The sequence below is a fragment of the Amia ocellicauda genome, chromosome 16 (assembly GCF_036373705.1).
Source record: "Amia ocellicauda isolate fAmiCal2 chromosome 16, fAmiCal2.hap1, whole genome shotgun sequence".
Classification (NCBI taxonomy): Eukaryota; Metazoa; Chordata; class Actinopteri; order Amiiformes; family Amiidae; genus Amia; species Amia ocellicauda.
In genome coordinates this window covers 9,604,613-9,629,155 of record NC_089865.1, presented here as the reverse complement: position 1 = coordinate 9,629,155, position 24,543 = coordinate 9,604,613, and the positions used below count along the sequence as shown (strand labels likewise).

At 35.8% G+C, this 24,543-nt stretch overlaps 1 protein-coding gene across 1 annotated transcript in view; it reads right to left on the bottom strand.

The window, feature by feature from the left end:
* Positions 1–3,335: 3,335 nt before the first annotated feature.
* The window catches only part of galnt13 (polypeptide N-acetylgalactosaminyltransferase 13), a 38,869-nt gene continuing 17,661 nt past the window's right edge, over positions 3,336–24,543 (bottom strand). The window contains exons 6-12 of the mRNA XM_066687519.1: positions 22,143–22,313; positions 21,560–21,677; positions 20,871–21,051; positions 17,479–17,618; positions 17,031–17,129; positions 15,573–15,707; positions 3,336–9,186 (exon numbers count right to left, since the gene is read on the bottom strand). Of these exons, the coding sequence (XP_066543616.1) occupies positions 9,046–9,186; positions 15,573–15,707; positions 17,031–17,129; positions 17,479–17,618; positions 20,871–21,051; positions 21,560–21,677; positions 22,143–22,313 (985 nt within the window). The 3' untranslated portion in view covers positions 3,336–9,045. The remainder of the gene's footprint in view (positions 9,187–15,572; positions 15,708–17,030; positions 17,130–17,478; positions 17,619–20,870; positions 21,052–21,559; positions 21,678–22,142; positions 22,314–24,543) is intronic.

The window sequence follows — 24,543 nt, the reverse complement described above, 5'->3', positions numbered from 1 at the left end:
TGTCAGGTTTTGCCAATCTGATTGAAATCTTGAAAAGCACATGCTCAGTATAGAACTTGATTTCATATTAAATATTTCTGGCAATGATTTCGCAAGTATCAAGTTCTATTAGAAGTATGTTTTACTACAGCTACAGTGATTGGTCTGTTTCTGGTAATTGCTTCAGGGCACTGTCTCTATGGCTCTCGGTAATGTTCCTGTAGGCTAACTAGGAATAGACCGAAAGCATCTGCTACATGGAGGCCATGAAATACTAATGGAGCATCACCCTGGACTGGCACAGCACAGGGCAGATACCCACCTGTAGACCCGATAGAACCTTCCCCTTAATATGGTCTCAGCTAGTCCACATGACCAAGTTTGTGGAGCAAAGGAACGGAAGACTGCCATCTTTCAAGAGGGTCTAGATAACCATCAGGAATAGTGACTGCAAATAGATATTACCACTTAACTTTGTGTAATGACAGATCATCACAGGCCAATAAGCTTCTGAATGCATTTGAATATAGCCAAATGTTACCTTTGTTTTATTTTGGTGTAGGAGAAAAAGTAACCGTTCGAATTACACCAAGCATAATATAACGTTAAAGAAGAGAGAAGGAATCCTTTAAGATGTTATTTTAAACTGCTGGCTTCCTAATCGCCTGCTTTACTGCCGCTGTGTCACTGTTATCCACAGGTGTTGCTTATACCCAGCAGGGGCCAAGAGTGCACAGGTGTGAGGATGGCGTATTGCTCACACTGTTCTCCTGCTGTGTGTGTTTGGCAAACAGTGAGAGCAAGAATCATTTATGGGTCGAGTCATAAATTATGTTGTAGTGGTTGCCTAGGAGTTTACAAATACTTATTAAAAATACATGACCTCAGTGAAAATTACCATAATACAGTGCCACTTTATAAACCAGAGTTTCCCAGCCCTTTATAGCTCAAGGCACACTTACTTAGCTTTAAAATTGCATAGGGCACACCAGCCCCTCCTGCACACCCACCTACCTGCACACCCTTCCCTTTTAGAAATGTAAAAATAAGACAACTTGCAGTGAGAAAACTCAGTGTGTCTTGATGCACAGACTCCTTTGGTTCTGGCAGAAATGTATTTATTCTTGATAAATTAGAAGTTAATTCCTTTATTATTTCAGTTTTTCTCAAGTGTGACTTTTTACTCATGCTTTGAACCAAAGCTAAATGCATTAATCACAGAGGTAATACATTTAGCCAATTATTGCATTTCTGTGGATGGGTGAATATTTACATAGTGGGCGATCTCCCAGTGTTTTTGCCTGGCTGGAGACTTCCACAGCTCATTCTGTAGATATTCAGAGATTTTGTTAATTTAAGTTTGGAAAATAAATCATAACAAGCATTTCAGATTAAAACTATAGAGAGAATGGATGAATGGGAAAAATAAAAAGGTTACTTTAGAAACTAGTTTTCATGTATTGTTTTACATAATTACCTGAATACAAGTCTGGAATATTTGTTAGAATATCAGGATAAATTATAAAATATAGATTCATTTACTCTTTACTTAATATAGGTTTATGACCATGGGGAATCTAATTGAAGAAAATTACAATCTTCTCCTTTTGCTTCGAGGCAAAAGCTCCAAAAGATTAAATGGAAATCAAGCCCAACAAAGCAGTATTTTACATGGTCAGGTACAAACAGAGATGTGCCAGTGTGTCCTTCTGTGGTTCTGTGGTTATGACTGAAGTCACAAATGTAACATTGATTAAGTCTGAATGCTCAGTGCTGCTCGTTTTTATTATATACACAGTTTTATCATATCTATAAACTAGAATTGGAAAAAAATGGACTAATACAAATCTCTGATTAATTTTCCTAAGGCTTTGGTTTTGCATGTTATTAAAAAAGGGAAGACAAATACACTGCATACTATCGAAGACCCTTCATTTATTTATTTATTTATACATTTCGAAAAAAAGAAACCAAGCATAGCCACAGCAGATTGGGTGATCCCCACTGTATCACCAGATCTGGAAGATCCTAGTAGCCAGGACACATATAAGTAGTTCAGATAATCCCACACTACACAGGTTTGTTCTGGCCAGGTCATTATGCAGCAGGTGACATAGATAATTAAGCATGTCAGACATGATACCTGGACATAATGTGCTTATTTTTGAGCTCCTTATACATTTGCCGAGGGCGATACACATTTTCAGCATATCTTTGCCTATGTCGGGGTTGCTGTTGCTGGGTGTACAATGCATCAGTACTGTCCAAATGTCCATGGACTAACCACATTTCTCATTTATTTGTATTTATTTATTGCCATTCTGTCAAAAAAGACTTATGTGCAGAATTTGTGCAGCACACATAACCATACTTAAAAAACTAGTCAGTTCCACACTTTCCATTGACTGTGTGCTGGAATGTCGATGTCCACTGGACTGGTGCTGTGCACAGAGCTAACGCCATCCATTTCCAAGCCTTATGAAACATGTCGCAAACCTGGTTTTGTGCATGGCGCATATCTATGAATATAGCATGATCATTATTTGTTCACGGCGCAGAATGGATCGTGCCACGCAAAATGAGGTTACCAATATGGCAAATAATGCTAATTTATGTTTGATAGCCATTTGCGATGAGCACAGCTCTCTGTGCAGTGCACAAACCTTTTGAATATCCAGGTGCTGATCTTTTGAAGTAGTGGGCTTATCGCTCTACTATGCGGAGCACATCGAACCCCGAGTGGGGAGCTCTGACCGCACCAGCTACAAATGCTCTGTATGGTAAAGTGTACAGAATCTTTATTTTCACAAAAGAAAATTAACAGGTTAAAATATACATAATTTTACATAATATACAGTCAATTCTTAATTGAACATTATAAAAAATAAAAAAAAAACACTTTAAATGAATACACATGGAATCTGTAGGATATGTAACTTGTATGAACTGTCTACTAATGACATGCATTCTCACCGTATTTCAGAACAGACTTGGGGATGGAATATCATGTTTACCGATATATCCTGGACTGACACTACCGTTATAATACACTTTGAAGAATATGGATCTAAGGTAAGACTTGTATTCTTGCAATATTGCATAAAAACTAAATGTTATCAAGCAAACTTGGAATGATACAATCCTAAGTGCAAATACTGTTTTCTCAGTATCTTCTGAAATCTCTCTTCCAAAGCAATTTGAAATAGCTGACTCAGATAACTTGCAGATTACTCACTAATTATCAGTTAGTATGCTGAGAGGGACTAAATGTACTGGGGTGCATGCTCCTGTAACAGTAATAACCCAGTTAAGAGAATATATAAATATTTCAGTCTATAAAATGACAAACCCAAACATAAACTTGTAAAGTTTATTCCTTCCAAAAATGTACAAATCATTAAATATACATCAATGGCAACTAACATAACTTGAAGCCTTCTACATTATTTAACACCTTTGTACACAAACTACTTTTTTAAATTTCTGTAACATGCACTTAAAATAGCAGCATCAAAGGACTTTCAAAAAAGCCCTATTATAATATTACCCATCATTATGATATATATTTTATATATACAAATATCTATGGAGCTAAAAATGGATTATAACAAATCAATTCATACATTTTTTTTTTATTATTACAGGCAACAAATGTCTCATACAGCAGAAAAGTAAACTGAAGTGTATGTATGTATATATATATATATATATATATATATATATATGTATATGCACAAACACACACACACACACACATTAGAGGGCAATTGGCAGACAGCTGTTCCGATTAATTTCCCTTTAAGGTTTTCTCTGACCTGTCACTACACATATCAGTTGAAAACGGTTTCACAGTTAACTCACACAATAGGTTCTAATCTATTGTGTGTATATTTTCCTGATTGCTGTCCATAAAACACTTATGTAAAATTAACTGGAATAGCTGGACTCCTGTCAGCCCTAACATATTACACAGCATGTACACTGTTTACTATTAATGATTCAGTAAAGTATAAAATTCTATAGACATAACATGTAAATAATATGTAAATATCATTAGCATTTTTACAGGGCCTATATCCTTAATATTTATTAAAAAAATATTTTGTTTTGTATTTACAGCGATTTTCAGAATCTGATCAGAAATATTTACATTGTGTATGTGTTTTTGTGACAATAATGCATCAATGAAATATTTAAGAAATGTAGTGAATGTAGCTTATTCTATTGAGTGTTAACAGGTAACAGTGAGTCACTGGTGTCATCAGGAGCTCTACTTCTAAAACCAATGTATTAAATATGTATTCAACTGTACTGTAACATACCTTTTCTTAGCCATGCTGGATAATCCCCTATATTTCATAGCAACAGTTCCTCATCATTCATCAGCCTCTGAATTTGAGAGGTAAATGTGAGGTTGAAAATTGGAACAACTGTGGTCTTAAATATTGAAACTGGATTTCAAATATGTAGTTTATTTTCTAAATATATATATACGTTTACAATTTCCTAATCTGAACTGAGAATGTGTAACACCAATTTAGCACTGTAAAATGGGACTGCCCTAGAATAACTTTAAATACATCGAGGATGTAGGTGTCCGATTGATTGCTTCCTTTCACACTGAACTTCCAAACTTTAAACAGCAGAACTAAGGATGCAGCTCCCACTATTACAAAATGATTACACTTTCAATTATATATCCATATTGTTATTGTAATTTATATATAACCTGCTTTCTATAATCAGGGATTTACATTATGTATAAAGGTGTTTTTTTTGCAAATGTACAGTATATAAATGTCTTTTATATGATCGATTTGTTTAATGATAAAAATATTTCAGGTATACTAAATTATGATTGAAGAGAAAAAATACTTTATGGGAAAAAAAATATTTGGTGTTATTTAAGATTTGTTCGACATTTTAAATAGCTTTCTGTGACATTCATTAATAACTTCAAGAGTACAAGAAAGTTAAAATAAATTGAAATGAAAGACTGCAATCCCTGACTTTAAAAAAGAGTATGAACATTGCCATAGAAAGTACATACATATAACAAGACTTTTACATAAGCCCCCAAATTATACATACCAAGCATATTTAGAGAACAAATTCTAGACATATGTATCCCTCTCCCCTTAGAAAATTACTTTAGAATTTTAACTGATTGTTTTACACTTCAAGTGTTGTGTATTTTCACAATAAATTTGGTCCCTTCTTTTTATAAATACAGCAATAATTGATATGCATGGCTCTAATGTACTACATTATTAAATTTGATATTAATTTTGTAAGAGGAATACCAGCCAAATTGCTTTTACCCTTTCTATAAAATATTAATTATTAAGAATTTGTGGGAATATATAATAGGTTTAATTTTTGCTTAATCAAAAGTTCTGACAATGGGAGATGTTCCACTAAGGAAAGAAAACCAAAGGAAGCTACTAGTAGGAAAGTCCTGAAATGTTTGTACCTCAATGCCAGGAGTATAAGGAACAAGATTTTAGACCTAGAAGCCACAGTGCTGGTGGGTGACTATGATGTTGTAGGAGTGACGGAAACATGGCTTACAGAAAATGATGGGGATGAATACAAGTTGAAAGGATACACAGTTTAGGAGGGACAGGCAAAATCAAAGAGGTGGTGGGGTAGCATTATGTGTCACAAATGACATTGAAGCAGAAGAATTAAAATTAGATCGTAGTAATGAAACAGAATCTTAATGGGTTAAATCTTTGACTTAAAGATCTGGAGGATTAGTGGAAGGACCACCCAACTCAGATATTTAACAAGATGTTGCACTGTACAGTGTAATCAGGACTGCATGTAGCAAGGATGTGCCTGGGAATGCCCAGTTGGGACTACAGAAGCAGAAATAGAAATGGCCGAGATAGTAAATGACTGCTTTTTAACTCAGTTTGTCAGGGAACCAACCAGAGAGAGCGCATGCATTGACTTGATATTTTCAAATGACCCAAGATAGAGTCAGAGGGACACTAGTTAACCAATGGCAAACTGTGATCACAATATGGTTAGCTTTGAGGCATACTTGCAAAAAACAAGGCCCAAGTCTAAAACAATGGTCTTCAATTTTAGAAAAGCAAACCTTGAAGTTATGAGGTGGCACTTAGGAGAGTTAGACTTGAGCACACTGGATACAGATTAAGTTGAAAATGGATATTATATTTTAAGAATATACTACCTGAGGCTCAGGAGAAATTTGTACCAAAAAACACTGGCCAAAATGGTTTAATAGAAGTATGCAAAAAATATCAAGAGAAAGAAAATGTTGTATAGTGCATACAAAAGGGATAGAGATGAAACAAAATAGAAAGAATATGTTGAACTGCAAAGAGATCTTAAGAAAGGGATCAGGAAAGCAAGGATGGAAATAGAAAGAAACATAGCTCTTTGAGCTAAAACTAATACCAAGAGCTTTTTTCAATACTACAACAGCAAGAGGTCAATAAAGGAGCAAGTGAAACAGATAAAGGGCAAAAATGGAAGTATCTTGGAAAACGAACAAGGTTTGGCAAATGTTCTAAAGGAGTATTTCACTCTTAGAACAGGGGATTTGCCAACTGACTGGAAGACAGCAAATGTCAAACCAATCCACAAGAAAGGGGACAAAACTGAGCCAGGAAATTACAGACCAATCAGTCTCACCTGCATCACCTGTGAAATGTTGGAGAAAATGATTAGACAGAAAATAGAGGAGCATCTTAATGAAAACCATATTCTTGGAGATAGTCAACATGGGTTTAGATGAGGCAGATCATGTCTTATTAATCTATTAGTGTTTTTTGAACATGCAACTGCAGCTGTAGATCATGTGAAAGCATATGATATGATATACTTAGATTTCCAAAAAGCTTTTGATAAGGTTCCACACCAAAGACTGATCCTCAAATTGGAAGCTGTAGGCATTCAGGGTAATGTAAGTAGATGGATTATGAACTGGTTGATGTCTAGGAAACAGAGGGTGTCGATTAGAGGAGTCTCTTCTAACTGGAGTGAGGTTGTTAGTGGAGTTCCACAGGGATCAGTACTAGGGCCTTTGCTTTTTCTAATCTATATTAATGATCTGGACTCTGGTATAGTTATATAGGTTTAGGTTTTTCAAAGGGAATTTAGATAATATTCATTTGTGGGCCAACACCTGGCAGATGAAATTCAATGTGGACAAGTGCAAGGTAGTACATGCAGGTAACAAAAATGTCCACTATTATTACACTATGGGAGGAATAGAATTAGATGAAGTAATGCATGAGAAAGACCTAGGAGTCTACGTGGACTCCTAACTACACTGGTTTTAATCTCCCAAATCAACTGAATAAAAACAGATTTGTATTTAAACCTTTTCAATTCAAGATTATTGAAAGGAATTAAGTTGCTCTGGGGCGGAGAAGGGCAAAATGCAGATCAAAATCTTGAATACATAATATAATAAAGCAATACAATTTCCCTTATTTTATCCTACTTGTTATGCATCTTGACACATTCAATGACCATTTCAGAATAGTGCAGATCAAAGAATTCTGTCTGACTATATTTTTTAAATGCTTTTCTCTACATTAGCAAACAAACAAACAAATGACAGTAAGCACAACCATGGAACTGGAATGATAATAAATGAATACACTAGGATTAAAATTACCGTAAAACTTCCAATACTCGCTGGGTCTCAAATAGCAGCCGGTCTCCAATAGTCGCTGGGTTGATTTGCATAATCATGTAAACAAAAGCCGGTCTCTAATAAACGCCAGGTTAGGCGTTACAAAACAGACTTGACAATGTTTTATAAATAAAGAAAAGGGAAATCGATACAGTTTCTAAAGATGCATTAACACATTTGAAAGAACCTTCCACAACATATCCACAACCACAACCTTTCTTGTTTTCAGTAAATATATATACTGTATATTAATTAAAAAAAACACCATCACGTGTGTTTTTATTATATATAGCTGTATATTTGTATTGCTGTTAATTGCAGTGATTGAACTAACTGTCAATTGCGACAAACAAAGTATAATGTTGATTGTTTGGTTTAAAACGTAGTTCCACAGTTTTGTTGAAGTGCTTTGTGTTTATTTAACGAGAGTTAACAGTATATTGAATCTTAGACTGCTAACAGAATTACCGATATCTTATTTTCAATCCACTGTATAGTTCACCATACACTGAATGTGATTTGCATCTTTGGAAAGCAAATTAATAATAAATAATAATACATACAAAAATAAAAGCCTGGCCTATTTGCCTACTTCTACAATGAAGCAATGTTTGCAGGCTCTTCTTAACCTGCACGAGTCCATGATGTCTATTTATTCATGAATGTTTAATACAAACGCCAGTCTCTTACGATTGCTGGTCTCCAATTAATGCTGGGGCTTCTTGCAGTTATTTGGAATATACACCGGGGGCGTTTAATTGAAGTTTTACGGTAATTAGAGTTGCCAAATCACACATGTAACGGTGTATCTAGTGGTAAAATGTCAAACATTTTATTAGGACCTCCCCTCGGACAAGATTAAATATCACCAAAAATCATTACAGCACATGGCCTTATAAAATACCCTGAGTCATATGATTAAGTCCCCCCCAATAAAGATATGCTTATATGCCACTGATCATAACTGCTGTTAAGGAAGAAATCCTCCTTCACTATGCCATATCTGAGAGTGAACAGCTTCAGAAACATGGCAAAGACTTCACATATTTTCAGTGGCACCTGAATTCCCCAGAATTCGCTCTATTTTCTGAAATATGCTGAATCTGAAAAATGTAGTCTTCTGCTGTGTTCTCTGTATAATGTGCACAAAACATTAATGACAGAATGTGTTATGATCTCCTGTGAAGCAAGACAGTCCCTTGAGGAAACAATGTTGCACTGTGTCAAAGACGTGGAGCAGGAAAATTCTGGCCCAAGTCCACACTTGTCCAGATAGTAATAATGGGACTAGGCAGCATAACTGACATTGCCTCTGACAAGTAAAATCAACTGGCGACGAAGTGGTAGGTACCCTGTAGACACTGCCAGTGAGAGTCGTCTCTTCGTGGGCTTCAGGCACTCAAGGTCATGTTTCTCAGCAGCCACTGCTGGGATCGGCTGCCGCTGCAGTCCCTCAGGGTGGGAACCATTTTGTCCTCCTCAGAAGGCATATCGAGACACTGGTTACTGTTGACGTGCTGAAGTGTCATCCTCTGAAAAAGTCAAAGTTGAAAAGGATTTTAGGATTGCAGGGCAATTCCCTACCACTGCACACTCAGTGCTTTATTTCCCTCATTTCAAATACCCATGTGTGATGAGAGGCAGGAAAGCAGCTTATACGGTATGCAAACTGAATCAGCAAATGTAACTTAAATCAGCTCCAGCTAAACTTCTCCCCAGAGAAATCACTTAATCTAAGTATTCAATTATTACAGTGACCATATTACACATTGAGTTACAGGTATTATGCAAAATTAAGTTTGTGGAAGGCTTTTCTCGCTGATTAGTAGCTTCTACTCTTAATCCACATTTTTTCACAATGCTTAAAGTTTTTATATATTTTTCCTCAATCTGCTTGGATTTGACAGTATTTTAAAGAAAGAGTAACATAACAGTTCAATCAAAATAAAGAGTGACACCCCGGCACTAGAATTAGATTCCCCTATTGTGAATAACAATATGTCAGTATCTTGTACCAGACTTTCCTTCAACAGCTTATGACATTAAATAAAGGCAATGGTAAAGCAGGGTAGGATATGTTATGTGAAAAGCCTTTGTCATGCGACTATGCTCTATTTTTTTGCAGACTTATAAACTTAACTCAGTAAATCAACACTAAGAGTATAAACACATATTTGCATGTGTGCAGTGCAAACTCGGTCATCCGAGCAGCTCAGGGGATATCCGTTCAGATGAATGGGTGTTTGGTTCAATGCAAGTTTACACACTACTACTACTACTACTACTACTAATAATAATAATAATAATAATAATAATAAATGTACATAAACTGTACTCCAAATTTCTTTAAACATTACCAATCTTCTTATTAGTTATTTTATGATGTCAACAACACTGCTACACAATCAGGTTTCTACAAACAATCTGCATTTACAGACTAAAATAAAATATTTTATGTATATATTTAATATTTAAAAATATATATTAAAACAAATGCAAATGCACTGTACAAAATAAATGCATATTATCATTCCAAACTACAATACTTATGTTAGCATAAATACAGCAACATAAACAAGTAAAACTCAAGCTTTAACGATTTCATATGAAATGCACCTCAGACAAAATAGAAAATATGAGCTCCAATAAATTAAATAAAAAACGTTCACAAAAATCACATAAGTTACATAAGGAAAAAAAAAAAGAAAATTTACCTCATTCTGAAAAGCACTAATCTATATTTAATGAAAATATTAAAATACGCTGGGCATTCTCTTTCATTACTATTTAATTGCTCTTCAATAGAAATAAAAACTCATTAAAAGCTTACCAGCTACCTTAACTGCCTCATATGGCCGTTTCCGAATGTGTGCACAGCTGAAGTCCTACAACTTAATGAATATGACTTCCAACAGCCTGCTCTCAGCACAGCTGATTTACCCTGTTTGCTGCATTGAAAAGCATGAAAAGAACAGCTCGACAGAGAATGTCTAAATTATTAGCCTATATGTTTGTGCTGACACTAATCTTAGACACCTCTAGCTATGTTAAGAATAAAAACAAAACAAAAAACAGAACAAGGCAAAAGACAATCCTCAATAAAGACAAACACTATACAATAATGCCTGCCTTGAGATAATGTAATACATACATCTGATAAATAACCAGTCTGCATGTCATGCCATCATTATTGTGTTTTAAATCTTACAGCACCTCGGCAATGCATGACGGGAAGACAAAACCCACAAAAAAGGTTCTTAATTAACCTACCACCCCAGTAACTGGGAATCCCACATGCGTAGGGATGAGGCTCTAAGGGGGTGAAAGGGGGGTTGGCAGCTTGTCTGTCTGTGCTCCACCTGTTCTAGCAGATGGGAGGATTAAGGCTCTGGGCTGTCAGTTTACTACCTTTCCCCTACCAAGTACCAAAACTACAATCCACAAATAAATAAATGAACAAAGAAACAAACAAACATTGAAGGAAAAAAAAAAACAATATGCTTTGCCTAGCAACAAAGCCTCCAAATGCAAACAGAGCCGTCCAAGGCCGTTAGATTTTCCTAGCCCAGCTGTGGTGCTGTATGAGGCTATAGAAGCCAAGAGCCTTTAAAATGAAGGCACAGCTGAAATTACTCGTAAGACAAAGGCAAACAAATGCAGTCATACACTGCTGCGGCCAAAGCAAAATTGAAACAAAATCTTCTTAAACGAGCTTGTTCAAGTTCAAACTATGTGGGATGAAGTACCGAATCTTCAAATACAATAAAATATTTATATAGAAAATAAATGTCAAGTGGGATTTCATCTAAAGCGGAGGCAGAGAAGAGGAACGTACAGTGTAGCATTCCCATCTAGACTTGCTGTGGGATGTCTTTTATCGTTTGAAAAGGATAGTTGACTATCTTTTTCATTCATTTCAAAAACTACACAAGATGCTAGGTAACTCACCCACACTCATCAATGCATCTGGCCAGTGTCATGTGTCAATACCTGTTCCCCTATTACTGAGGAGATGCAGACGACCAACGTTTTGCATTATTTATGAATGGCATTAAAAGTGGCCTAGAGCTATAGTCATATTCTTGGTAAAAGTACATTTAGTCAAGGAGATGTACTTTCTGACATGAAGTCTATTTACAAGTAGGCTACATTAGAAATATATTGTTGTTCACAGATTGAATGCTATTGAAATTCACAATATTGCTGAGAAATACTGAATCTACATCTGCAAATGGATAACAAAAATAACCTAAGAGTGTAAAGAAACTATTCAACTCATTTGCTAAATCACTACATCACACACAACGAGCACTAGGATACTGACCTGGAAGTTTACAAGAACTGTTACAGAAAATAATCTGTAGGACTGTAAAAGATGTTCCTAAAAACTTCAAGTCTTGTGTAGTTCCTTAAATTCCATGTTTGCACAGGACTGTTATCACAATACTCCACAGTAGGACCGTAACTTCCATCTTCCAGTCGGCTAATTGTTAGACATGACTGGGTGATGATATGACGAAAAGTGCGTTTCTGTGTACAAACGAAGCCATGCAAAACAAGATCACAAAGAATAATGGAGGTGAACACTCAGAAAGGGAATTGGACCACTATTAATTAGATCATATCTAAGCTACTGATACAAAAACACTGACATGAATAACAAATACAGTATAAAATACAGCTCTTATGGGACCAAATGACAAAAAAAATTTGAATGATCAGTTTTGTGTGTGAGCAACTCAAATATATAAAATAACTGTTGTCCCACAAGTGTGGTTATTGGTTTCCTTACTTTTTTGGACTACAAACGTCTGAAAAGTCAACATTGTGTTTGAAGAAATCATTTACAGGCTTTTTATAGCATGCATTTTATACTGCATTTTTATTGACTGACAAAACATAAAGCTAATGAAATATGAGAGTATGTTGCAACAATAACATAATTCGATTTAATGGACAAATACTACTGGGTAAGTGTCTTTTGGAATAATGATACAATGGTTAATAAACAAAACGTGATTAGTGTTTCTGGAGTTAGGATACTTTTTCTTTACCAAATATTTAATGACATCATCTGCCTGTTGGGGCAGTCCACGCAACAGAAACTTACATTTTAATGTTATCAAGCAGATATTAAAGATATACATTACTAAAATAGCTATTGCTACCTACATAGTCATATTTTAAGTAAAAACATTTTTACCATTGTTAACACTTAACAGCCATAATATTATGACCACTGACAGGTGAAGTGAATAACACTGATAATCTTGTTATCATGGCACCTGTCAGTGGGTGGGATATATTAGGCCGCAAGTGAACATTTTGTCCTCAAAGTTGATGTGTTAGAAGCAGGAAAAATGGGCAAGCGTAAGGATCTGAGCGACTTTGACAAGGGCCAAATTGTGATGGCTCGACGACTGGGTCAGAGCATCTCCAAAACTGCAGCTCTTGTGGGGTGTTCCCGGTCTACAGTGGTCAGTACCTATCAAAAGTGGTGCAAGGAAGGAAAAGCGCTGAACCGGCGACAGGGTCATGGGCGGCCAAGGCTCATTGATGCACGTGGGGAGCGAAGGCTGGCCCATGTGGTCCGATCCAACAGACGAGCTACTGTAGCTCAAATTGCTGAAAAAGTTAATGCTGGTTCTGATAGAAAGGTGTCAGAACACACAGTGCATCGCAGTTTGTTGTGTATGGGGCTGTGTAGCCGCAGACCAGTCAGGGTGCCCATGCTGACCCCTGTCCACTGCCAAAAGCGCCTACAATGGGCACGTGAGTATCAGAACTGGACCACAGAGCAATGGAAGAAGGTGGCCTGGTCTGATGAATCACGAGGTCAAGGTGTTGACTTGGCCTCCAAATTCCCCAGATCTCAACCCAATCGAGCATCTGTGGGATGCGCTGGACAAACAAGTCCGATCCATGGAGGCCCCACCTCGCAACTTACAGGACTTAAAGGATCTGCTGCTAATGTCTTGGTGCCAGATACCACAGCACACCTTCAGAGGTCTAGTGGAGTCCATGCCTCGACGGGTCGGGGCTGTTTTGGTGGCAAAAGGGGGACCTACACTATATTAGGCAGGTGGTCATAATGTTATGGCTGATCGGTGTATAATTTATTTATGTTTATCATACATACATATATACTATATGTGCATGTGTATCTTAAAATATACAAAAAACTATCTGGGATTTAAACAAAATACATAAAATGCATATTGACCATCAATATGTCCTAATTTTAATTTGCTGTAGGTAATCAAAATATAAACAATAGGGTAAAATAATTATTTCAACCAAGGATTGCCAATTAGCAAGTAGTTATCCAGTTTCAGAGTAATTAAAGATACACAGCTAAAGTACATAATTTCAATTGACCTTTGAACATCTGCTTGAAGGAAAAAGAAAAGCTCAGCTTGAGTGGTAAGTGCATTATATGAATAATAATAATCATAATAATAGTATCTGACTGATAGCAAGACTACACTGTTAGTTTTGTACAAAAAATATTTTGAATGTTACAATATTTAAACATCAAATATTAAAAGCACTAAAACATCATATCCTCTATAAATCTACGAAAACACCTTCTGAATGTAAATGGAAAGGGGCTCTAGAGACAGGTCACATGGCAAAGGGAGGACTCTACTGCACTCAAGAACATACCTTTAAACCATTAAAAGAAGCTTACCTTAAAGTCATATTCCCATTTTCCTACATACTGAGTGTAAAGTGGAAAATAAAATCAACAGAATGCATATTTTACTTATCCAAAATAGACGCAGAATAGGATGAAATTATATTGTATCATGAAGGATCGGATCTGAATTAAGTGACTAAACATTTACAGTTTATGATATACTGCTATAATTTGCTACTTTAAATGAAGGTAAATAACTGGAAAGCTAATTAAAATGAACTAATAATGTCAAGGTCCTGCAAACAAAAACCTGAGCTACTCTGAAAACCCTCACTATTGTGCAGTGAGGACATTAGATGGTATTGCTCTTCTTTCAAATTACATTTCAGTTTTCTAAATGACTGAATGAGGTTTAAATCATGCAGTGCTATCACATAATAGTTTTACTTTAATGTGGATGGTGGAGCTCTGTTTTTAATGCAGAGTAATCACAGTGCAGTCAGACTATATTTATTATAAATTATATCTGCTAAATATAATCTTATCAACTCTAAAAAATATATGTAGTCATTACATTATTATTACAGTAGATAATCATTTCAGTTTTATGAGAATATAGAACGGTAACCTGGTACAAAACAATAACACGATTGTGTAAATTAAAAAAAGATAATTATATTTTCATTATATATAGAGTATGAATATTCTAAACAAATATAAAATTGCTTTTTAGCTCCATCTGCTGGTTCAAAATAATTAAACTTTTGTTTCACTGTTATAACCATTAAAAACAATGTGTAAGTACAGTTATACAATTACAATTATGTATACTATTAAACTTAAATAATACTGAATGCTCAAATGTATTTTTATCAACAGTATTATAAAATAGAAATTATCTGCCACTGTTTTCATATGTATTTATTTAAACGATTTCAGGATGCATGTGCTTGTTTGGGAGAAAAACTCAAGAGAATTACATCTGTGGTTGAAAAAAAAAGCAATGAGTAAATGGGATTTACTCATGAAATTTACTAGAAAACACCCTGTAAGATAAATTGAGTCTGAGAAGGTACTGGGCCATTTTCATTTGGGTTAAGGAAAAGGGTTTGAGTAAAAATAAAACACACATGGAATATACAACATTAACAATGCTTTTAAAAATAATTCCAATAAACCTACACACTTGTTTTAAAAAGGAATTAATTCCCTTCCCATACGCAAATGTGTGCAATCCTAAAATAACAAACAAAAAAAATAAAAAATAATTATACTCACCTCAGCATCATATTCAAACAGCTGATTTCCTCTCATGTGATGGCATTTCAGCATTACGACAGGGCCGTTCAGCCTAGATACGTCCAGACACAGGTCATCAGTCCTGATCTCCTTGTCAGCAGTGTAAGAAAAGACCTGTAAAGGAACAAAACAAAACCCCTTCCTGATCCCAAACGCAGACCTCAGGCCAACAGAAATATGTTATTTCCATGAATTCCTCAGGCACAGTGTGTAGATGTGGGGGGGAATAAAATCATTTACAAAAGGAGGTCAGTCTTGCAACTCCATGTACTGACACATTCTGGCTACATGGCATTTCATCCTCTATGGTTCACAGTACCTGTCACCACCCCGGAAAGCTCTTTCTGGTCACAGTTAAACTTCTCAGTGGAGTATGCCCTTGTATTAACCTTTAACTAATCAAAGCCCAACAATGTTGTAAAAAGCAAAATCGCTGTCACTCTAATCTTATATTAAAGTTAAAGGTCATCAGGTCCACATTTAAAACCATTGAAAGCTTTAGCATAGCATGCCTTGTAAGTTACCACACAATGAAACAAACTGTCATTTCCTCACATGAACCACTGCAAACAGTATTTATATTTACTATATAGTACACTTGAAACAGTAGGACTAAAAAAAAAAAAACAGGAATATCTTTCATGTTGAATTAATTAACACTCACACACACAAAGCTTTTCCTCAAGGTATTGGTTTCCCCATTATCTATCTTTTTTTGGATCTGAAGACCTTATCGTTTAGTCTGCTGGAGTGCACAGTGTAATGTCTGGGGCATTGATATGTATAGATGATACATGGATGAAAACTATAATTGCATCCTGAGCTATATTAGAAAAAATAAAAGCATAATAGCGGATACTTTAGCCTTGAAAATTCCACAATTTGTTATGTTACAGCCTTTAATTTCTTTAATTTCAATATCCTTATCAGTACAATTAAGCCTGAGAGTCAGCCCAAATGTTTCTCTTTTTTCCTATGATATTTTGACAGAAGCCGGGATTCTACACATAAGTCATAAAAAATGTTGTTGACAGAGAATAAGATTAATGGTAATTGGCCGCAGTCTGGGAGGCTGGCTAACATTACCGAGATACGAGTTTGACCTCAAAAGCTCAATAGATTTAAATGCCAAAAGAGTTAATCTCTGTCACTTGTCCTTAAGGGTTTACTGACTGACAAATATATACACAACACTTGCTTGACATAAGCCTCTCTTTATCATGGGACATAGTTGTAGCACAGTGGAGTAAATATATACAGCCTACAAATTTAGTTTTGTTCAGGGGGTTTTTTCACACAAAATAAAGCTATTATTTCTAATGATATGCTCTTTAGTTTGTTGTCTTTATTTAGAACACACCAGCAACTGTCTGCAACAACCTCAGGACATTCTCAGCAGCACATATAGTATAAACTGAATGCTACACACATCCTTACCTGATTGCCCCCCATCCCGTGACAGTTAAAGAAGCCGACTTTTTCATTTTCCTTGCGTCCCATGTTGTCCATGCACTGATTTGTTTCCACATTTCTGATCTAAATGTCACGAGAGAAAATAAGCATTTCAGTTGGAACATACACAATCACAAATCATAAAACATGCTCTTCATTTGAAAGAAAACACCCTCATTGCTTAATTTGAACAGAACAGTTTTAGTACAGCAAGCTAGATTTTCATCACCTCCGAACGTCGTCAAATGAACATTCTTAATGGTGTTATTTTAATCTATAATTTCATAGAGCCAGTAGGCTACTCTGTAGTTTGTGATGAACAATCTTCCATAAAATACTCATTTTTATAATTACCTGTAGTGCAATAGCTTACATTTTAGACAGTAATAAAGTTTTCCAATTAAAACTCAGTAGTATGTTAAAGACTTCATACTTCACCAAGCGAGTAGTATCTTCTTGGGATTTGAGAATCTGGATAGATATTTTCCAGATACCATGAGAAAGGCTGACACCTCAGGGCTTCCCTTAATGCTTTGCGAGACGATACATCCCCATACTCCACCTTGACCACTCCTGTTCAAAAATATTGAGAACGTTTTAAATTAAACTGTATTCCTTAACCAAAATTGCAATACACTATATGAACAATAAAGTAAACATTGACATAATCATTAAAATGTACTGTTAAAGTCAATCTAATGTGAGAAACTATACAAATACAATTCCCTAATCAAAATGTGAATAATTTGTAATGAAATTGTAATAATGTACGCTTCATATGGGCTCCTTTGAAACCAGTAATACTGTGGACTGTGAAGAAAGTTTTTATGAATCATTTTTTGAATAATTGAACATGATGCCTTCCATGTTGACTTCAAAAAGCTATTACAGGATCATGCAAAGCCACCAATACACACACAAATCACACAATTAAATGACTGGTCTATTTGAGGCTGGATCCCTACACTGTCCACAGCAGACCACGTTTTGAACACAGCAAAGCATTTCCTCATGTAATGGATGAAGACATCAGTGCTTTCATTGCACTGCATCTGACAAAAAAAATACTCGAGAGACCAAGACCAGGACACATTCTGCATTCATGATTTTTTTTAAGCGCAATAGTGCAGAATAAAGTATGACTTATCGGCACTGCCTAATACAACCACCAGATGGACCCCTCTGATCAAAAGATAAGAGTTTCCTTGTATAAATAGTTAAGTTACCTGGGTAATTGAATGAAACATGAAAGTTTAATCAATCAATTCATTGATTCAAACAGTTCATGAAATAAATGTATAAAAGTATAGATTTTGTTCTGAAGGTATATGAATCATTACTTTTTTAACTCACTAATCACTTGTTAAAAATCAAATGCCATTCAGTATGAGGAGCTGGCATTTTCATTTTTCTCTTTGATGTTTCAAGCTTGCTTCACTTTGATTAACCTTTTGTCAATGGCATGCACATCATTTTGATTTTGAAAATAAACTGATGTCGACCAAATACCTGTCACTTACCACTGCCAGGCATGTGGCATAGACTAATTTATGATGTTTAAAGGTATTCTCACAGATTGTATTATTTATATATATATATATATATATAAATCAGATATCTAACAAATGAAACATCAGAATTCCATTTTGGATTTCAATACTCTTTTCTGCAGCTTCATATTTTTTTAAATATATTGAATAAAATACGATGTAATTAATAAATAAAAATCACAAATTCATTGACATTTCTGAGGTTGTGTTTGAACAGACTTCGCTACAATGGGATACATCAGGCTTAGCAATCTGTTATTGTATCATTATGAGATCATAGGCCTCAGAGACTTTTCCACATTAGTTTGATTACAGATGCTGTCAGTTTCCTTTGTGGTAAACCAAAATCTTTTCAACTGTGTGTTTTTCTTTACACTGACACTTTTGGACCCAGCAAACATTACATTTGAGCTGTATTCAGTGCACACAATACAATAATAAGCAAGGTGAAACTGTGCAAGACACACCAATGTTATAAATGTCATTTTGCAGCATTATGATTCCAAACACTTATATATCAGTAACAACATTTTTTTGTATCAAGGCTTAGCAAATTCTCAAACATTGCATTAGATACAAAGCGCATTGCAGTTAAATAAATCTTTGTATGAACCATTATGAAAGCAAACCCAGCAAAGCGACAGCAGACATACTGTATACAATAAAGCACATATAGAAGCTAGGCATGAATAAGACAACTCTTTCAGTGTATGTATATAAAATATATTTATTTTTTTCTCTTGAATGATTTACAATCTTAGTTTATTATTAGTTTATTTATCATTATTAACTGTAATCGAGTACCTACGTTTTTCAAATGGTAAAACCAATCAATTGGTTTTCAAAGTTGTGCGATTCAATGCTAAACTATTCAGTGAATGTTTTGAAAAGGACTTTTACAATATTTGCCAGAGAAATGTAAAAAGGCAAAGGTCAATTTCACAGGAAAATAAAATAAAATAATATTCTTTAAAAAAGAGCACGAATGGAATATCGAATTTGATTCTATTGTGTAGTTGATGTAGTTACTATAATTGGCCTGTGGATGGCAGTTGCTGACCTTAGGACAACAAACATCCTTAAAATATGAAATGCGATATATATTGGTTTCTTCTACTATCTTGTTTCTCTTAACCTTGGTTAACAGACCCATGGAACAGACAAATACTCAATTGTTTTTGAGCCAAGACCTCAGTTTACTTAGCCTCGAACACACTGCCTTATGTGACTGGTGCATCTCTCGGGAGGAAGAAAAACAAATCCCTAGAGTTGGCATCACACACTGCCCAATGAAAGAGCATCAAACAAGTGGAGCACAATTTGTGAATTTTCTGTGGTGTATGATCAAAATCCAACAGCAACAGGGCAAAACAGAAGCCAAAAGTAAGCTACACCACTACTGCCTTAGGTTAAATCCCACACCTTCTTTATTGCCCTGTCGCTGTAGTATTTATACATGACTTAATTGAGATTTGGTATTTGGTGGAAGCACCATCATATGAACTAATGAAGTGAACTAATTGGTGGCTGACTTTAAGACCTGCTTTCAATGTCTTAAAACATTAATGACATAATGAAGTTCCTCATCAAATGTGTATCATTTTACTTTTCATTATATTTAGTGAGATCAACCATTACACATCTTCATAAGCCAATCTGAATTAGGGTAATTTTCTTAATGACAATTACACTAGCTAGAGGCTATTGCTCAGAAATGCATGACACATTGTGAGTGTTGTGTTTAATTACACAACACAAGAAAGATAATGGGAACCGAGTAAAGTTAACAGTTTAGTGGATGCTTTGTATACGACTCTTTTACAGCACTCAACTGTCATGCATATGCACTTCGAACAGTATAATGTGACTACAGAAGGCTGTGAATACGTATGTACATGTGCTTTTTTTTATTTTATTTTATTTTAAATTTGCAAAGATTTCAAACAAACTTCTTTCACGTCATCATTATGGGGTATTGTTTGTAGAATTTTTAGGAAAATAATGAATTTAATCCATTTTGGAATAAGGCTGTAACATAACAAAATGTGGAAAAAGTGAAGCGCTGTGAATACTTTCCGGATGCACTGTATAACAGTTCTGACCACAAAACTTTGACCCAATCGAATATTTTTTGGACTGGCATGTACACCCAGCCATTGACCCATGTTGTTTCTCCTCTATGCTCTGTAGATAATTAAAAAAATATATCTGCTGAACATTTAAAAGTAAATCGAGTATGTAATCTCAGGTACATTAAACATATTTACAAGCATACCTGGTGATATGATGTAGAAGAAATCTTTAAATTCATCCATCCAGACCTCTGCCAGCCGACGATTGTTCTTGTTGATGACTTGGCCAGTGCCTCCAGGGAAGCTGTATGGGGTCGCTTTGCGGAAAACATGGCCGACATGAGAACACGTAACGATCTCCAAGGAGCCTCCGCACTGCCAAATCTGCCAAATATAGAAGTATAAATAGTTACCTTTGATAATATATACTTTTTTGGTTGTTGTTACAGAGTCACTAGTAACCCTAGTTGTTTGAGGTTGATTTTTTTTGCTTCCTGTGCATTATCTACAATCCCAATTAATCAAGCAATACTGGGGCAGAGAAATATTAAAATAATAAATTACTATATATGTATTCTTTTCTGTATAAGCTTGAGGAAGATGTTGAGCTTAACAGCAATTTAGAATAAACCAGTCTGATTTGTAGTATTAGTAGTATGAATCACAACGGTGTAGTTACTCCCTTTGTTTCTGCATATCCTATAATGTGCATTTTGGTTATTGTTCTTTAAAGGTTTATGCTACGCTTTTCTTATTGACCTTGCTAATTAATTTTGCTAATATTTCAGGAAAGTAGATGATTGCAAGTACATTGTGGGACAGTACAATAAACATTACAATACAATTTAATCTTCAAGTTAACTAAACATCTGAGCACTCAAACAAGGTTTACCCTAAAAGACATTTCTAGGTTCTCTCCACCCCAAATGTCCATTCCTGGGTCATATGTTCCGATTTCTTCAAAATAATTTCTGTCAATTGAGAATAAGCCTCCAGCCATTGTAGGGGTCCTAAATGAAGGAAGGGGGAACAAACAAAAGATGAAGTAAGTAACATTAAACCCTTTGAAGAACAAAGCCACTTTTTCACAAACGAACCTGATTTCAGGAGATTGGGACATTTGCTTCCAGGCATATTTGCTGGAATAAATCAAAGTAAACTCCCCACGATATCAACAGAAGACGAGCCAAAGGTAGATAATTACAAATAGGCATAAACCATACAGTTTTGGTGTATGTGTCCTAAAGAATAAGTAAAAATTGAGTCAGGAAATCTGATTCAGAACACTGGTATGAAAAATGTCTCAAGGTCATTTTCTACATTAAAATAAACACACTTTATTAAGGTTAAAGTAATTTATTGAATGGTTCTTCTTGCTTTTTTTTTGAAAATTGTGTTAAAATGGCTCGTATGTGTCTCTTATTGAAGTATATTTAGCTAATCAGTTTTTCATTCTGTAGTTCCCTGCTACTTGCCTGACAGGTAGTGTTCTGTCCCCTTTCCGTCTGTCCATCTCTCTCTGTGGAACAGGATACCATCGGAAATTCAGCTTCCAGTTGAAGCCCCCATATGTCATATCCGATCCAGCCATGTATTCAAATGTGTCATCACTAATGACGTCAATAATGGGACAAACTACCGTTTTCCTGTGGAACAGAGTTTCAACTTAGTGGAAAAGACATGCATTATAAACAATGAAAATGCCAAAATCTTCATGAAGAACATCAGGATTTGTTTTCAATCCCGATCACATACTCTGTGAATGGACATTCCTGTGTATGGTCTTATAAGAAATAAACATAGTAACATAAACATTAAGATAGCAAGGCTTTCATAGAAACAAACAAACTAGGTCTCTCTTATTTTCCTCATAAGCGCTATATTAAATACTAGTTAAACTTAAACTGCTGATAGTGCAAAGCCAGTAACACTTCATCAGATGTACTTGGAATAAAGGTTTAATTTTAAGTTGTTTTTTTTAAATAAAGAAGAAATAAAAATAACTTGATGCTGAGGATGCAGTTTCTGGGAGGAGCAGTAATTGTACTCCTAATAATGAGCAAAATACAAACACCACTCTGCATGTTAGTATTGATTAAAGGCTACAGGGAAATCAATTAGTGAACGGATAGCGTACACTTTTCATTTTACCCCTGCCCCTAACAATCACTTTTTCCACCTTCATAATGGACAGCTGCCAAAAGGAAAAGAAGAGCTCTCCCTTTAATTAATGTATTGTTAAATTAATTCAGAGCAAGGGAAGATGACCTTAAATCCTATATATATAGACGTTTGCCTACAATGTAATTTGTTGCTCATGATAACTACATGATATAATTCAGTGTCATACATTGTTGAGGACAGTAACCTTGAAAATGATGTCATATACAGTGAGGGAAAAAAGTATTTGATCCCCTGCTGATTTTGTACGTTTGCCCACTGACAAAGAAATGATCAGTCTATAATTTTAATGGTAGGTGTATTTTAACAGTGAGAGACAGAATAACAACAAAAAAATCCAGAAAAACGCATTTCAAAAAAGTTATACATTGATTTGCATGTTAATGAGGGAAATAAGTATTTGACCCCTTCGACTTAGTACTTGGTGGCAAAACCCTTGTTGGCAATCACAGAGGTCAGACGTTTCTTGTAGTTGGCCACCAGGTTTGCACACATCTCAGGAGGGATTTTGTCCCACTCCTCTTTGCAGATCCTCTCCTAGTCATTAAGGTTTCGAGGCTGATGTTTGGCAACTCGAACCTTCAGCTCCCTCCACAGATTTTCTATGGGATTAAGGTCTGGAGACTGGCTAGGCCACTCCAGGACCTTAATGTGCTTCTTCTTGAGCCACTCCTTTGTTGCCTTGGCTGTGTGTTTTGGGTCATTGTCATGCATTCAATGCCCTGGCCCCGTCCATCGTCCCTTTGATGCGGTGCAGTTGTCCTGTCCCCTTAGCAGAAAAACACCCCCAAAGCATAATGTTTCCACCTCCATGTTTGACGGTGGGGATGGTGTTCTTGGGGTCATTCCTCCTCCTCCAAACACGGCAAGTTGAGTTGATGCCAAAGAGCTTGATTTTGGTCTCATCTGACCACAACACTTTCACCCAGTTCTCCTCTGAATCATTCAGATGTTCATTGGCAAACTTCAGACGGGCCTGTACATGTGCTTTCTTGAGCAGGGGGACCTTGCGGGCGCTGCAGGATTTCAGTCCTTCACGGCGTAGTGTGTTACCAATTGTTTTCTTGGTGACTATAGTCCCAGCTGCCTTGAGATCATTAACAAGATCCTCCTGTGTAGTTCTGGGCTGATTCCTCACCGTTCTCATGATCATTGAAACTCCACGAGGTGAGATCTTGCATGGAGCCCCAGACCGAGGGAGACTGACAGTTATTTTGTGTTTCTTCCATTTGCGAATAATCGCACCAACTGTTGTCACCTTCTCACCAAGCTGCTTGGCGATGGTCTTGTAGCCCATTCCAGCCTTGTGTAGGTCTACAATCTTGTCCCTGACATCCTTGGACAGCTCTTTGGTCTTGGTCATGGTGGAGAGTTTGGAATCTGATTGATTGATTGCTTCTGTGGACAGGTGTCTTTTATACAGGTAACGAGCTGAGATTAGGAGCACTCCCTTTAAGAGAGTGCTCCTAATCTCAGCTCGTTACCTGTATAACAGACACCTGGGAGCCAGAAATCTTGCTGATTGATAGGGGATCAAATACTTATTTCCCTCATTAACATGCAAATCAATTTATAACTTTTTTGAAATGCGTTTTTCTGGATTGTTTTGTTGTTATTCTGTCTCTCACTGTTAAAATACACCTACCATTAAAGTGGGCAAACGTACAAAATCAGCAGGGGATCAAATACTTTTTT